This window comes from Neodiprion pinetum, chromosome 1 (genome assembly GCF_021155775.2).
Source record: "Neodiprion pinetum isolate iyNeoPine1 chromosome 1, iyNeoPine1.2, whole genome shotgun sequence".
Taxonomy (NCBI): Eukaryota; Metazoa; Arthropoda; class Insecta; order Hymenoptera; family Diprionidae; genus Neodiprion; species Neodiprion pinetum.
Window position 1 is genome coordinate 40,424,861 of NC_060232.1, and position 15,302 is coordinate 40,440,162.

Consider the following 15,302-nt stretch of genomic DNA (forward strand, 5'->3'; position numbering starts at 1 on the left):
ATTAGTAACACTTTATGTGTTTCGAGGATACTTTTTCAAAAACCAACCCCTAAGGCAATAAATATGAACGGTACTTCGCGATACTGACCAACGCGCTGACCGTGTGTAGTAGGTGGTATGAAAGGTAGTGTGAGGGTATAAGGCGCGTCGCAAAGTGCTCTCTAGCGAAATTTTCCCCGAGCCCCAAAAATCCTCTCGATCTCTAAATCTTCATCCCTACCAAACTCTCTCATCTCTCCCGCTGCGTCAGTTTCTCTACACACGTGCGTATGTAAACAGATATATAATATATATATATATGCATGATACAAGACGCGTTATACATACCTATATTCGTGAATTTTTTCGCTACCGCTTTTTCTCTCCACGCGTCGTACGAGTTTCATATTCGCCTACAGCTATAAACATTACTTTGGTACAGGTATACACCTCCGGCAGAGTCGAGCAAATTGCTTTTTGATTCGCGCTTAATCGCGAGAGAAGTTACAGGCGGACCCCCGTCAGCAAAGCAATGCGCGGCAGTTCCGGACGAAGGGCGTATCTAACTACTGCGGGACGCAACTCTCGACGACGCGCGACGTATTAAACCATAAATTACGTACTACAGCTCCGCACGAATGCCGGATGCTGAAACTCAAACCCCTGGTCTGCCGCAGGTACCAACATCAGCACGGAAGGTGCATCCTTGGCTGTCGTCGCGATGTTTCCATACTAGATTCTCCACACATGGTCATTTTCGATTATAGGTACCCCTGGTCGAATGACACGTGTGGAAATACTGGTTGAACAACTATAAATATCGAGACGATAGAAAATGTAGTATACATATTATACAAGCAGTCCTGCGTAATTCAAATGCCAAATTTATACTGTAGGTATGCATACTCGTACATCAACTTGAGGCTTAACTGTAAATATAAGAATTTTCAATTTCAAGTACAATCTCAATTTATCCAAGACGCGTCATATTAGTTGATAGATCTGGATACGGTACAAATATTTGATTATACCGAGCAAATGGATTATCCTTAAACATTTATCTTTACTGTACAAAGAATGATTTAATGAATTGTTATGAATTTATCGTAGATTCTGTATTACGCCACGAATTATCAGCTGTCTCTATTAGAAAGTGTATCACGAATATATTTAAAACTATCTGTAAAGTGTAATCATACGAGCCTGATATATGTATAAGTTAATCGGAGAACTACACTACATTACAATAATCATGGGTTTCTCTTTCACAGAGTGCGATTGCAAGAGGAAAGGCCACAGCCCTAGATATTGTTTTTCCTCTCCAAATTCAATCGACGCCCTCAAAGTCACACCCCGAGTCTCACCCTTATATACGTATAACGTTATACGCAGCCCCGCGGAAGAAATTCGGAGACGAACGATTCTGCAATCCATGCAGGACCGAAGTAAGACAAGCGTGCAGTTATATTCTTTACCGAACTGTGCGAACAAGAGAGACAACCATCCTTTTATTTTTGGTCACAGGAATATAATCACCGTAACTGCGTATAATTGTACATTTTAGCGCTTTATCTGAAAAAACATATCACGTATTTTGATAACCGTATATCGGATTTCGACTCGATCCTTGAGCGGAAATTATTACATAGCTATTACGTAGTATGTGCAGAATTGGAATTGAGGGATTTTCCTACGTCTACACCGCAATCTAATTCGCACAATGTTCATCTTGCCTCGCATCGTGTCATCTTTATCAGCATTCATCTGCATGTTTATACCCGCAGACTTCCGCGCTACAGGACTTGATATGTTTCTGCGTTGAAAAAAATCGACCAAAGGACACCGCTGAATCCACAGAACCCGCATAAATTGACTCCCAGTCGAATTAGCTAGATTTTTGAGTATGTTACAGTACATATATCCATCCGGTCGAAAGTTCTCTTTGATACAAGTCCGAAAAATGATTAGTTTCCGAGATACAAGCTTCGGACCAAAATTTGGTGACCAAATTTTTTGATATCCATGGATTTCTTCAAAGCTTCAAGGGGACTCGAAATCAAACAAATGACTCAAAAACTGCACGTTTGATTCTGAAAGATAGGCAGGAAGCTGTGATTCATTCCATTCACGAACTCGCTGGCTTACCGAAAGGATGTGCAACGTCGGATCTCGCGCGAATAACGAGACCCTCCGACTCTTGCAACAATCGACTTGTCCCATTTCTCCCGCGTCTGCGGAGTCTCTGCGAATCGTTTGTGCACTTTTTGTGTGATACACTCGATTTCATGTCCCCCTTAAAGCTTTGTAATTCGTAAAAATTGCGCAATCCATAGATATAATAAAATCCATAAACCCCCCTTCCGAAACCTGTGCCTCGAAAACTGCTGATTTCCGGAACTAGAGTCCACGAGTACTTTTCAGATCGGTAGGATACGTACGCCATACCCAATTCGACCGGGAGCCAATTTACGTAAGGATTCTGCGCGGTCCAAAGGAAAACAGGCAACAATGAAGCAGTAATCTGAGTTACTAAACCATACAAGTACGTGCGAAGTCGCCTACCCTTGGCAGACTCATCTTGTCCAGATCGGGCGTGATGCTGTCTGAGGGGTGGCGGTCCTTGTTCGGTTCTCGGGGCTTCGAGCCCGCTTGTGACGTCTGGACTCTGGCAGCGGTCCGAAGTGCAGGTCACCGAGGAGGGCGAGGGCAAGGGCGAAGTTTGCGGCGGCGGCGGCGGCGAGGGGCTGCAGCCAAGGAGCTTCCTCACGGACAGTTTCAGCTCCGGCGTCTTCGGGGGGCCGCTTCTCGCGCTCTCCGGCTTCTCCCTTAGCTTCGTCCCGACGGAGAGATCCTCCGGCTGCAGTCTGCCGTCAGGCGACGGTGGTTCGTCCTCGGGGGCCGCCTCGCCGTGGCAAACCTCCTCCGACGACTCTCTGGACCTCGCGTCTCCATCTGCGCAACGTCCAACTACCTCGTCATCATACCGCAGTCACCCCGGCCGATATTTTCGTCATTAGTTACGTCGACGAGACTTATTCAGGTTTCACGTATTCGTTGCTTCGTACATATAAACATATATTATCATGCATGGCGATCGTTTCGAGATAATCATTTTTCGCTGTTTTACTGTGACTGATTTTTAATCTGTAGTAATTGAAATTTTCCGGTACGAAAGTATGTTTTGGAGATTGTGGAATTGGCTGGACAACAGCTTTGTATACAGATATACTATTCAAGAACAGGATTACTTTTTTTAACGAATATTTCGTTACCTTGTGTAAATTTTAAAATTTATACACGGACCATTGTATGTATACCTAAGCTGTGACTATGTGACCCAAAAAATTACTTGAATTACGCACGCGAAGCAAAAAGATTTCAGTCTTTTTTATGAAAAAGTTTGATACCACGTGGAAAGAAATTTTTTGTGATTGCGCAATGCAGATGTACACGGTGAAATCTTTTTCTGAAGACTGCAAAATTATTTTCAAATTATTCTTTGGAAATATGCAGGTCTCAAGACGCTGCGTCGAATAATTCAAGAGCCAAAAAACGCATGCGTTACGCTTGTTGTGTCGTATAAGACATATCGCAGTTAAGTTGAAAATATGTCGCAACAAAGGTTCAACAAAATTCAAATTGACCTAAGCACGTTAATTACATGTATGATATTTCCATAAAAGTCCCTGTAATTTACAAGATTTTAAGACACCGGATTTCAATTATAAATTATACCTTGTCAATAACAACTTCAGTGAAAATAAAACCATCATCGTTATCCAAAATATAACTCTGACATTTTACGGACGAGTCCTTTACAAATGATGTGAGACTTTATTCACCAAAATCAGGAAAGCAATATGAATCTTTAAGGAAAAAATGGTGGAGTTAAGTATATGCGATGTCTCTGATGTTAATACAATATACATATACGGTGTTTAGAGGCAAATTTCAATGTTTTTTCAAAAGTTTTCCTGTATCACGGGGATTTCTTTTAGATAGCCAAGACTTTGAATAGTTTCAGTGACACTTTTTAAAACCGCTGTTTAATTAACATGTCTTTGTTTCAACACTATTCTGACTCGAGTGTCGGTATTATACGTCCCATAATCCCTATATATATATATATACACCAATTAGCTCTGATTCGTTAATAATTACAATATTATACCAACGAACTGTAACTTGCAGCGATCGGGGCGGGATTGAAATTCTGAATTTGAAAAGTTCCGTAAGCGCCAAATTCCAAATTTTTTGGTGTTGAAACTTGTAAATTAAAGAAATCAAAGTTTCGAATTGTCCGAAACCCGACGCTCAAACTTCCGAAAGGGGACGTCCCGGTAAGTCAAATTTCCGAAAGTGCGAAAATGAGAAAGTTTACAAATCTGAAACATCGAAATGCCGAATGATCAAATATTTTCAGCCTCGGTGAAATTTCACCATTTTGATGTATCTTTGTTTTGAATTTTCGATATTCTTACGTTCGGAGTCCTGGTAATTCTGATTTTCGGTTTTTCTTATAAATTCCACCCACTCGTTGAGTAAACTTCGCCGTGTGAGTATGCTTTAACTTTCGTAATTTGACTCCATCGGAAATTTCTTTTTCGCAATACTTCTCCATCGGAATTTTACGTTATTACGTGACTTTGCTCGATCGTAACTTGAATTTCCTGAATCTCGCATTTCGGAACTTCGAGCGGTCTCGGTTCCGACAATTCGAAACATCGTCGTTTCTTCAAGGTTCAATTTCTTTACACTTCAATATCTGGGAACTCTTTTCGAATCCAAAACTTCAACCCCGCCCCCAGCGATCGTACATTTTACAAGTTATCGCGATACGGGGATCTGTATGTATAGTTTCGTCACGTACTGCAGGTGGTCGCACTTTCCGTCGAGCCGAGGAGATGGGCAACGCTGAGGGTAATCGCAGCGGCCGCGGCGTCGCAGACGTCGAGCCTGCAGCCGCGTCTCTCCTGCAGCGAGGACGTATCCCTGGAGCCGTTCGGGTCGGCGTTCCGCTGCACCTTTACTCCATTCGCGTTTCCGGTTCCGTTCGCGCTCGCGGCAGCGGTATCGGTATCGAAGCTTTTCGAGACAAACTGGGTGAGCTGCTCCATCCTCGGGGAGTTACTCGCGTCCGCGAGGAGTCCGCGAGGCGCCGGAGGGCGCCGGGAGGCGCGGAGCGTCGCGACGCCGAGTGCCGCGGCGGCCGCCATCGAGACGCCAGCCAATCGGCCGACCGGAGGCGGGATTTCCCGACTCGAACCGCCCCCGCAGCCGACAGGCTCATTAGCATTTCGCCCGTTTCTCACCCCTGCAGTCCGGATTCCGCCCCCGCTTTTCACCCCGAACCTCTGCCTCCAGCTGCCATGCACCGCCGGATATACCCAACGCTTTGTGTGCACAACCCCGCCCTCCGTTTGCAGACGCAACGCAAACGCGACTCGCTTCCTTCGGCGTGCATCCATACCTATACCTATATCTACGTAACTTACAGACGCGTTAATGGTATAAGGTATATACACGTACCTACGCCTTGCCGTTTCGTCATGCGGATATTAAATGCGAATGTATTAGTTGGTATGTATTAGAATTTACACACAAATTTATCGAATTGCAATCCCCGGCCACTGAGTCGTCGACGTTATTTCCATCAATCTGTGCCGCCTGCTTGTGGAATCTGCGACAGGCTTCACATTTCTCTATCCAATTGATATGCAAGATCGTACGATAGACGTATCGTTGAACTCTTGTTGTACAATCAAGTATACGTACCTATACCGTGCTGGGATTATAACCCACATTTGCGTATGTGAAAATATTGTTTCCAATCATTGTCACTCTCGCTGTGCAAAGATCTTTTTTATCATTTATTTAAATAAGCAACCGCGAAGGAGATGGATAAATTATCATTCAAGTACCGAAATGAAACTATTATACATAAATGCGCTATAACATTTTCACGCGGATTTACGCTGAATGACTCGTATTATGGGTCTTACACCACGTGTACAAATTTGTCTGTAAAACAATCTTAATTACAAGTAAATTTGTCACAGGCCAGCCAGAACATAAATGCACACTTAAACCCGCGAATCCGTGCGATATTTACAGTACGTATAATCAAGGTCCGGATAATTGTGTATTCAAAATTACAAAATATGTACGCATAATGTAGACTTGAAAAACTAATTATACATGGACAAAAATATGGATAATAGAAACTCCATTTTCTGCCTCCAAATATCAAATTTTTTTCTTTACGTATAAAACCTAATAAGGAATGAAAATTATTCAAATAAAATAAAATGAAAAATATGTATTTACATATTAATCCGGGCCCTAATTGTTATGTACATAATATCGTGTCACCAGCGAAGCGCAGGTCTCCAACTAATTGCTTACCGGGGGGAGGGGAGGGATTATGCGTGACAGAAATATATGTATCACAGGTATAAGGTACATAGATATACCCGAACGGTACGGCAGGTCTCTGAATATATATATATATATATATATATATATATATATATATATATATATATATATATATATATATATATACCTATATGTATGTATGTATGTATCTTAAACACACCCATTGCAATCGTAGGCGGAAATCCGTGCCCCAGCGGGCAGCACGCAGGAACCGACCCGAGCAATGTTTGGCCTTCCCTCCGTTTGCACTCCGCCGAAAACCCCTCTACCAGCAATATTTAAATGGAATTGCGTTTGGGAGTGTAATTGCTCGGGCAAACATTCGACGCCCCGTGTCGAGGGTTCCGGGAGGATGGGACCACCTGACGGGGGTGGGAAAGCAGGGGAGGGTAACGTATGCCGACCTAGGCGTGTGCAGAGACGAACTCGGCTGCCTGTGTGCTTTCCGGAAATATATGCCCTCGATACACGCGTTCATAATACCTGTACACCTTCGAAGCACGGATTTTTACACGCCTGTGCATCGCATAGGTATTATGTAAAAAAGCCAGAGGATTTGTACAAAAAGTGGTTAGACTTTCACTTGTACTGTATATATACACTTATAGGTATGTGGCAAATGTGTAAGCGATTTGATTAGATTTCATCAAAATTATACACTGCGTAACGTAATTATTCTAATTACGTACAATTTCGGCCAAATGTTGCATTACACGTATGTGGTCCGCAGGTATGTATAACACGTGAGTAGAATGTAGGCGCGACTTGGTGCAGAGGTATAAACGACACACCTGTGTGTAATATACATACGTAGGTGTCCGCATGTACATGCTTACGCGTAGACCAGTATCACTGTAGGTACAAGTACGGAGAGGCTGCATGGCACAGGGTTCGTAGGTGTGTATCTCTGGTTATACCTCGTTCGAGACGCAGTCATGGCAGGCAGACGGAGCCAATCAGGGCGGAATGCGATTACCTTAACGAGAAATCCGATTACTTATTCATTCTCCTAACTGGAAATCAGTTTAACTAATCGTTTAATTCGGTTGCGGGGCGAGCTGCCGAAGCAGGGAAATACTCTCATCCCTCTTTTCCACCCCTCATCGCACGCATTTACGTTGTGCAAAGTGCACTATACATCTATACAAGTATGGAACAACTGCGTAGGTATGTCTTGTTACACGTACCTATACGTGCACCGCACGCAGTGTGCATCTCGAATATCCTTCTCTATCCTATACACGTAGATCTGCAACGAAACGGGGTTTCCTAGCTGTCCCCCCCCCCCCCCCCCCCCCGCCATTTCCCTCCCTCGTCGGCATCCCCACCCAGCTCTTGCCGTCGCTTCCCCAAGGCCTCATTCAATTCAATTACGTAATGAATTGTCGTGTCTTGAGTAAACACCCTTCCTCACGGCTCACCGCGATTCGCGAGCGTCGAGGACCGCCGGGGTTGCAACCCCCGGCCCCCCCCCGGCCCCCCCCCCCCCCCCCCCCCTACACCCGATTATATGTATATGCTTCGGATTTTCAGCTCTCACTGCGGAAAGAAGTCCATGTGTGGAATAGTATAGTTAGGCGACAGTCAATTGTTGTTGCATTGTATTCGTATGAAATCACAGACTACAATATACGGAGTTCCAACTATAATATCAGGTATGACTATTTTTTTTTTTAAAGAAAATAACAACCTTGCGATAGATATAATGAAATAATCAAATATATGCAGAGGGTGTAATTGTACCGAAATGTGGAATACTTGCTAACTAAGAGTGACAAGTAATAATCGATTTTAATCCCCGATTAATCGAGTATAATCGATTATTCTTCAAACTCAATTACTTTTCTTTAATTATGCCATTAATCGATTCATTTTTACCGATTCAACCGTGTTGCGTTCGATTGTTTCTTCGGACTCGATTAGTCGATGCATCGATTATTTTTACCGCTAAATCGTCCTTTTGTTTCAATTAAAAATGATCGCCTACCAAGGCGTCGCCGCGTGGTAATCATCGCGTAATGTTACCTTTTCGACGTGGAATCAAAATTTTTCATCAGTTTTTACCAAGTTTCAAACTTATACCCTTGCTCAAGCGTGCCGCAGCCGTCGGACATTCGTCTTTCTCTTCCTCGATCCTATCCTGCGCCCCCCGTCACCCAGTGGGAAACTTTATAGGGGTCTCGCGATGCCACGTTCCTTTCCAACGCCCCGCAACATCCGATCTTAAGGTTAAAGCATTTTCAAACCCCGTATAAATTACGCTCACACTTATAGGTAGCGCGTGTTTGTATCCTTGTACAACTTTTTAAACTATAAACATTTTCAATCACAAAATACCTTGGCACACGTTTCCATGTCAGTTTCACAAAAATTCATCAATGCCTTCGTACCTTTAGTCAACGAGGTCAACTTCAGAATTCTACATAGATTTTTCAATTTGACTGTTCGTGAAAATGTGTTACAATTCTGATCCACAAACACTGTATCTACGGTTAATTTTTCGTCATCAGCGTCATAATTACTGACGTTGACTTATAAATTGTCTGAAAAATCGTTATAGCAACCTGGAAAAAACGGATTTGGTTATTCGTTAATTTGTTTAAAAAAAAGTTCAACGAACTCTTTACGTCCCTTGTATGAATAACGCAGGAATATCGCCACAACCGGAAGTCGAATCTATGCTCTAAAAACCGTGGAAACGTGCATCAATACCAGCCCTACTGGTCTGGAATCCGTCGGAAATTCAGCACACGTGCAGCCGCTGGCTTAGAGCATCCAGGACCAGAGATACGTCGGGATCCAGGTCCGCGATCTGCACGACTCGTGGAGTGCCGCGGGAAATGCGGTGAGTCGGTGCCGCAGCGGCCGCAACCATCGGACGGTTCCTCTTCGAAATGCCTCGAGGAAGGCTACGGGCGACCTTTGAAGCCGGTGCGTCGGCCTTTCCTTAACTTCTGCAAGCGGTTGGTCCGCGTCAAGGAGAAGCCAAGCAACTGTCCACCCTGCCCTGCAGCCTCGTCCTCGCCGCAGGAAAGTTTCTGGGATTACTTGTTCAAGTTCGACGAAAGGCCAACGCCTCCGCCATCGGCGTGTCGCGTGGCCCATCGGCATCGGGAGGCGTGCAGAAGAACCGATCCTAGGCTCTGCGATCCCCGCTACACCAGGACGCCGGGTGAGGTCCTCATCTTCACCGAGTCGTCGCGGCCCTGCACGAGAAGCTCGTCTCCGACGGAACCCGAGCCTCGGCCTCCGCCTTCTTTCCCATCTCCGAGGACGGTTGCCTTGAAGAAGTTCGCCGAGGCGAACTTCCGAGGCACTCCAGGAAATGAGGCTGGTACGCGATGCAGAACTCGGCCACGTCCTTGCTCGCTTCCCTTCGCCGAGTGTCGACCCCACCGGCGATCTCGAAAGCCGTTTTTCTGCCACCTCGGTGTCCACAAAGTCCACGTGGCTCTGCCCGTCTCCACCGATCGTGGAACCTGCGGTGGTCGATCCGTTGGCGAAATTATCGCCGAAGCCACCGTGCCCAAGGCTAAACCATCCTCCATATTTCAAACCACTTCCCGTCACCCTTCAGACGTTGACTTATCTGACCGTTCCCGAGTTACGAGAATCCAACAGCTAACGAACGCCAGGTACTCTAAGGTGCCAAAAAACTGACATCAGCACTGACTGAGAAAAAACGATTATACGCCACATGGCGAATAAATTTTTTAAAAACTATAAATCGTAGGTTGATTTCATTCGCATGTCGAGTGACTAAGTTTTTTTATTCTTTCTTTGCTTAAATATATTGGTGGTTGTTGAAAGCAATTGTCGTAGTGCAAGTTACCACGTTCTATCAGAGAATAGGAAATATTTACTCTCAAGGATTTGATCCTGTTTGGTAGGATACGATTGTACTCAATGCAACTATGTATGTTACTTTTATGACTTCAAATTTAGTTTCGTTTTATCATCATCATCAAAATTCAAGGACATTTTTTTCATAATTGATAATAATAAAGCCTCGTCACGCAAATATAAAAGATAGGGATCCGTCCTATCGATTATCACAGTAACTTACTCTAGCTAATTTGACGTGGTGTACAGTCTAAATTCTAGATGGGAGAACCGGTCAGAGGTTGACGTCAGCCCCTGTGAATAAGAGGTTGATTGATTACGTGTTGTCTAAGTCGGGTCAAATGTTTCGGAATCCAATCCGCGATAATCATTGAAACCAGAATCAACCACTGATCTCTGATCAGTTGACTATGTCGGTCAATGCCAGCACTGCTGATGACTTACCGACTGAGTGTTCCTGCAGATATCGAGCGCAGAGTCGGTAATTTGCTTTGCGTAAACTGGATAGTAGCACCAAGCAGAGAGAAACCTGTAGCACCACTGCTCAGCGATACAAGAGCGGTACGACTGGTGTCATCTCTAACGGTTCTAGTCGTTGGTAGAACTGGCAATCTGATCTATGATTGTCCTGGGTGACAGTTAACGCCTGGTGGAGCAATACTAGGGAGCAATGGCAGTTTATAGGTTATGTAGACCTGCCGTCGTAGTGCTTGTGTCGTGAGTGCGTATGATGGGCTGCGAGGGGGTCAAATGTCTCGTAAAGGAGTCGCACTCGGTGGCAGTAAGTCGAAGAAGATACCACGGATATTTCAACATCGTCGAAGCACGAGTCCAACGCGATTTCCAGGCTCCTCAACCAACGTCGTCGCCGTCGAACAAGTATCCGATGACGTACACACTGTCGAATATGAGTCTGCCCCATCCGAATACCAGAAAAAAGCAACCAAAAAGAAAACAAAGCTCGCCAAGGCAAGCAGCATGGACAAGTCTAGTGTCGGCGTCGCCAAACCGTCGACCACCAACAACAACTTCTATGCAGAATGTCACGCTGAGGATGCAGAGACTGTAGCTAGTATTGAAAAATGGCTAAAAACTCGAACCGAGTCAATATCCAGCATGGACTTAGACGTGATAAAGTCAGAAGTTGAGGAAGCATCCGGCAACGATCATCGTTATCTCACTGATGAGATGTCGCACGCTTTCCTAGATAAAGATCAGGATGTTCTTTCGATGGACATAGATTTGTCCGACAAGAAATTGGTCCTGGGCTATGATCCTGTGTTGCAGGACCTGCGCAGTGATAAGCTTCTTGAAACATGCGAAAAGGATGAGTTTATCCTGCCTGCCTTTCAACTTGACCATCTAGAGCCCCTCACTCTAACTCCTGACGACATGATGGTAGCAGGGGAGATTTTACCCTCTGCCAATAGTCAACCTGTGTTGAGCAACCCTGGAATCTGTCTTAGTACAACAACCATGTCAACCCAAGAATTAATCTACGGTAAAAGTCAATGTGATAAAGACTCACATCAAAAGAATCGGGGGAAAAGTACGAGTTGTTCAGATGCCGAGACAAGTTCATTGAAACAAGTTGTAAATGTCTATCTTGAGGGGCTGGGACATGTGAGTGTCGAGACGAGTTCTGTAGAAACATTAGGAAACACTTTGAGCAAGGCAGACGAGTGCAGCGAAATGAAAATGAAATTAAAACCGAAACTGAAGCCCAGGATCATAAAAAAGCGGAGTAAACCTTCCCTTAAGAGTGACAACAATTCATCATTCAGGGTTTTGAGAACAGAGGAACAGCCCAGAACAAGTGAAGGCATAATGGCTGTGGTAGCAATATCAACAGACAAGATATCAAACATGACGCAGATAGTAATCAACACTGGCAAAGAGGAACAAATATATCAAGGCAAAACTTCTGAGCTGATTGAGGCCACGGGCAGTTTTCCACAGTTGTCCAGGATACAGAATTCGTGCCAGGAAAATCATGTCTCTGATCTCATCTCCGACGGATCTAATACCAATGAAAACGATCTTGTGATATCCAATGCCTTGGAGGAACTCGGCATCACTGATGATACCCTTGAGTCCATTTCGTCAACTGAGCATGGAAAGATGTGGGTCTGCCCTAAAGAAGATTGCAGAAGACACTTCAACAGACTTTATGCCCTAAAAGGCCATGTCTTGTCTCACTACGGGGTCAGGCCATTTAAGGTATTTTAGAATTCATGTATTTGCATATTATGATTTTTATGTATCTACTTTATTATGATGATTTTTCATCTAACAGATACCGCTCTGTTGATACTAACGGAGATGGATTTTTTCTGTAAAAACTTCGAAAATTCCAAACAGATTGGTTTTAGCTTGTATAAGCAAACGTCACAGTATTTTCTGATATCTGACCACGTATCTTTCATGCCTTGCTTACAGTGCGACTTCAAAGGATGCGCATGGGCATTTTATTCAGAGTTCAAGTTGAAGCGGCACAAGGAAACACACCTGAAGCGTAAGGACTATATTTGCGAGGTGGACAATTGCGGAAGGAGGTTCACAACTGTTTACAACTTACTGACACACAAAAAGCTACATAATCGGCCTAGCAAGGTATTTTGTCAGGTTCCAAATTGTCAGGAAAGGTTCCAAACCAAACGAGCATTGGAGCTTCATATGAAGTCCCACGACCAGAGCCATGCGCCATACGTTTGCAAGCAAGAAGGCTGTGGAAAAAGATTTTACACAAGCAACGCACTCACCAGCCATCAGCGATGTCACAGTTATAAAGAAATTGACATAAAATGCTCGTGGCCTGGCTGTGGCAAACTTTTCGACAAGCCATGCAGACTGAAAGCACACATTAGATCACATACTGGGTATAAGCCATATCCGTGTACCTTCCAAGGCTGCAACTGGGCCTTTTCATCGTCGAGTAAACTTAAGCGGCATCAAAAAAAGCACACCAACGAGAGGAAATTTATATGCGACGTTTCATCATGCGGAAAGGCATTCATGAGATCTGAACATCTTAAGGAACACAGACTAACCCATAAAGATGGCAGATGCTTTCAGTGCCATATGTGTGACGCTAAATTCTCAGCTAAAAGCAGTCTCTATGTTCACATCAAGAAGCACCAGACCCAGGACGTCGTTTCATCTTTGCAAAATACAATGCTTATTGATCAGCAAGTATATGCGGTGGAAAACGAGGCTAATGAAACGAGTTTGAACGAACGTTATATAACGAATATCGAAAGTTCTGATATTATTGAGACACAGGAACACTCACATAGCCTCGACCTTGATCTGGATCTTGATCCCATCATCGTCGACACTCCCCTGACAGGCGCAGGTCAGTGTGCATCGAGGAATAATGGAGTCGCAAGTAATGACGGGAGCCATCAGGACAGAATAGGTTACTTCTGCTCGATGGAAACCTGCTCGAAGGCATATGCGGCAAAATCAGCACTCAGAGCACATATGAACAGGATTCATGGAATAAAGAATGGAGAACAGAAAGTTTTGCAAATCCCCGATGAAGAGGAATGTGCGGCAGCAACATCCAGTGTAGATTATGTGACATACGCTACTTCGCAGTCAATATCTAACGATCATATGATAATGATTCCTCCCCACGAAGCCTTGGTGGTTAGCTCGCCGGAGCTGGAATCTCCTACGTTTAATTCTATGCTGAAATTATCTGAATCTAATTGTCAAGACTCGGCACAGTCTATTGAAGAACCAGCAGATGAGCAACATGACATGATCGATGAGAATCACGAAGGGTCGGCAAGAACCGATTTGACCTACAGCGACTTTATCAGATTTAAAGCTAACAGCACGATTTTTAACTCCGTCGTTGGTGCTACCGACGTCGTTCTTGGGGCCGGTGGACTTGTGGAGGGTCTGCTTCTTCCTGATGACTTGCCCTCTGTCTATTACCAAGACGACATTGCGGGTACCGAGTGTCAGGTGTTGCTGCTGGATTCAGGACCTCCTGAGAGCACCATAAATCTTCGCGATCTCGAATGAGGGCTTTGAAAAAACAATGGGAGGCAAGGAAGACGGAATAAATTTGTGAATACCACCGAATGCGTTAATTATACATACATATAATAATAATGGAGATGATCATGTCCGATCATTGATTGATCCTATAGACTGGGAAATCGACTTGTTCTCTTGGGTTTAGATCTGTATACTCACAGAATCTGCTGAATCAGATCTGATCACCAAGAGAACATGTTATTTTATTAATAAAAATTGTTGATATTTTTTCACAAAGTATGAAACTTTATTTCTTTACCAGTTCACAGGTTTTATATTCAAACCTTTCGTAACTATGATATTCCATATATCTATACTATGCACAATGGAATACTCGAAGGTAATATTATGACATTGTCTTATACGGACAAAATTTATAAAGCTTATAGTTGATACCAAGGATTTTTCATTTTTGTTTTCGTCGTTTTCTTTTTTCTCATCTCGAAAACATATCTCAGCAGCAAGTCACGCAATTGGACCTTGATCTTACTTTTTTAATGATCTTTTTGCATAGTTCACGAAAAAATAATCTAGTTATTTTTTCTTTTTCCAATTGGACAAAAATTATAAGTTATATGTTGGATTGAAAACAGCAAAATTTTGACGTCACGCGCGCTATGATATGTCTCTGTACAGCAAAAACGCTAAAATTCAATTGCCTGTAACATTCGCGACTGTAATTTTTAGCAAAAAACTAAAAAAATCCATGACCATTTGAACCTGCTCCACGAAATACAATGATAAATTTTAGGATAAATGCTATAATTATACAGCTTTAATTTACGGCCGACACTGCTCGTTTCATTCACTCTTCAGTATTTATACATACCTATACTATAACGGCAATTGAACCCCAAGTAACGAATTGGAAACGGTATTTGAACGATAGATGTGAAATTAATTCATGCACATGTACAGCCAAAAGATTTTAGATTTCGAGACAACCACTAAGATTTATGAAAAAACTAAATACTACAAACTTCAAATATTAA

General features: G+C 43.5%; 3 protein-coding genes and 1 long non-coding RNA gene across 4 annotated transcripts in view; 2 read left to right on the top strand and 2 right to left on the bottom strand.

Moving 5' to 3' along the window:
* Tnpo (transportin 1) overlaps positions 1-1,269 on the top strand; it is a 25,651-nt gene extending 24,382 nt beyond the window's left edge. The window contains exon 15 of the mRNA XM_046609035.2: positions 1,251-1,269. The gene's annotated coding sequence lies outside the window, so the exon portion shown is untranslated. The remainder of the gene's footprint in view (positions 1-1,250) is intronic.
* LOC124224870 (retinal homeobox protein Rx) overlaps positions 1-5,195 on the bottom strand; it is an 11,653-nt gene extending 6,458 nt beyond the window's left edge. The window contains exons 1-2 of the mRNA XM_046637072.2: positions 4,850-5,195; positions 2,542-2,931 (exon numbers count right to left, since the gene is read on the bottom strand). Coding sequence (XP_046493028.1) covers positions 2,542-2,931; positions 4,850-5,195 — 736 coding nt within the window. The remainder of the gene's footprint in view (positions 1-2,541; positions 2,932-4,849) is intronic.
* A 2,867-nt stretch (positions 5,196-8,062) lies between these two features.
* Positions 8,063-10,810, bottom strand: LOC138190493 (uncharacterized). Its single transcript, XR_011176486.1, has 3 exons — positions 10,705-10,810; positions 10,484-10,554; positions 8,063-10,057 (listed from the first exon to the last, which is right to left on the bottom strand). It is a non-coding gene; the product is annotated as an uncharacterized lncRNA (long non-coding RNA).
* On the top strand, positions 10,738-15,261 carry LOC124211532 (uncharacterized). Its single transcript, XM_046610684.2, has 2 exons — positions 10,738-12,480; positions 12,700-15,261. The coding sequence occupies exons 1-2, from the start codon at positions 11,011-11,013 to the stop codon at positions 14,293-14,295; spliced, it is 3,066 nt and encodes a 1,021-aa protein (XP_046466640.1). The 5' UTR covers positions 10,738-11,010; the 3' UTR covers positions 14,296-15,261.
* Positions 15,262-15,302: the final 41 nt, after the last annotated feature.

Excerpts from the sequence above, each read along its gene's own strand:
- LOC124211532 (XM_046610684.2), top strand. The coding sequence starts at position 11,011 with ATGTCTCGTAAAGGAGTCGCACTCGGTGGCAGTAAGTCGAAGAAGATA. Across the intron at positions 12,481-12,699 it reads ACGGGGTCAGGCCATTTAAG|TGCGACTTCAAAGGATGCGC; the intron begins GTATTTTAGAAT and ends CCTTGCTTACAG.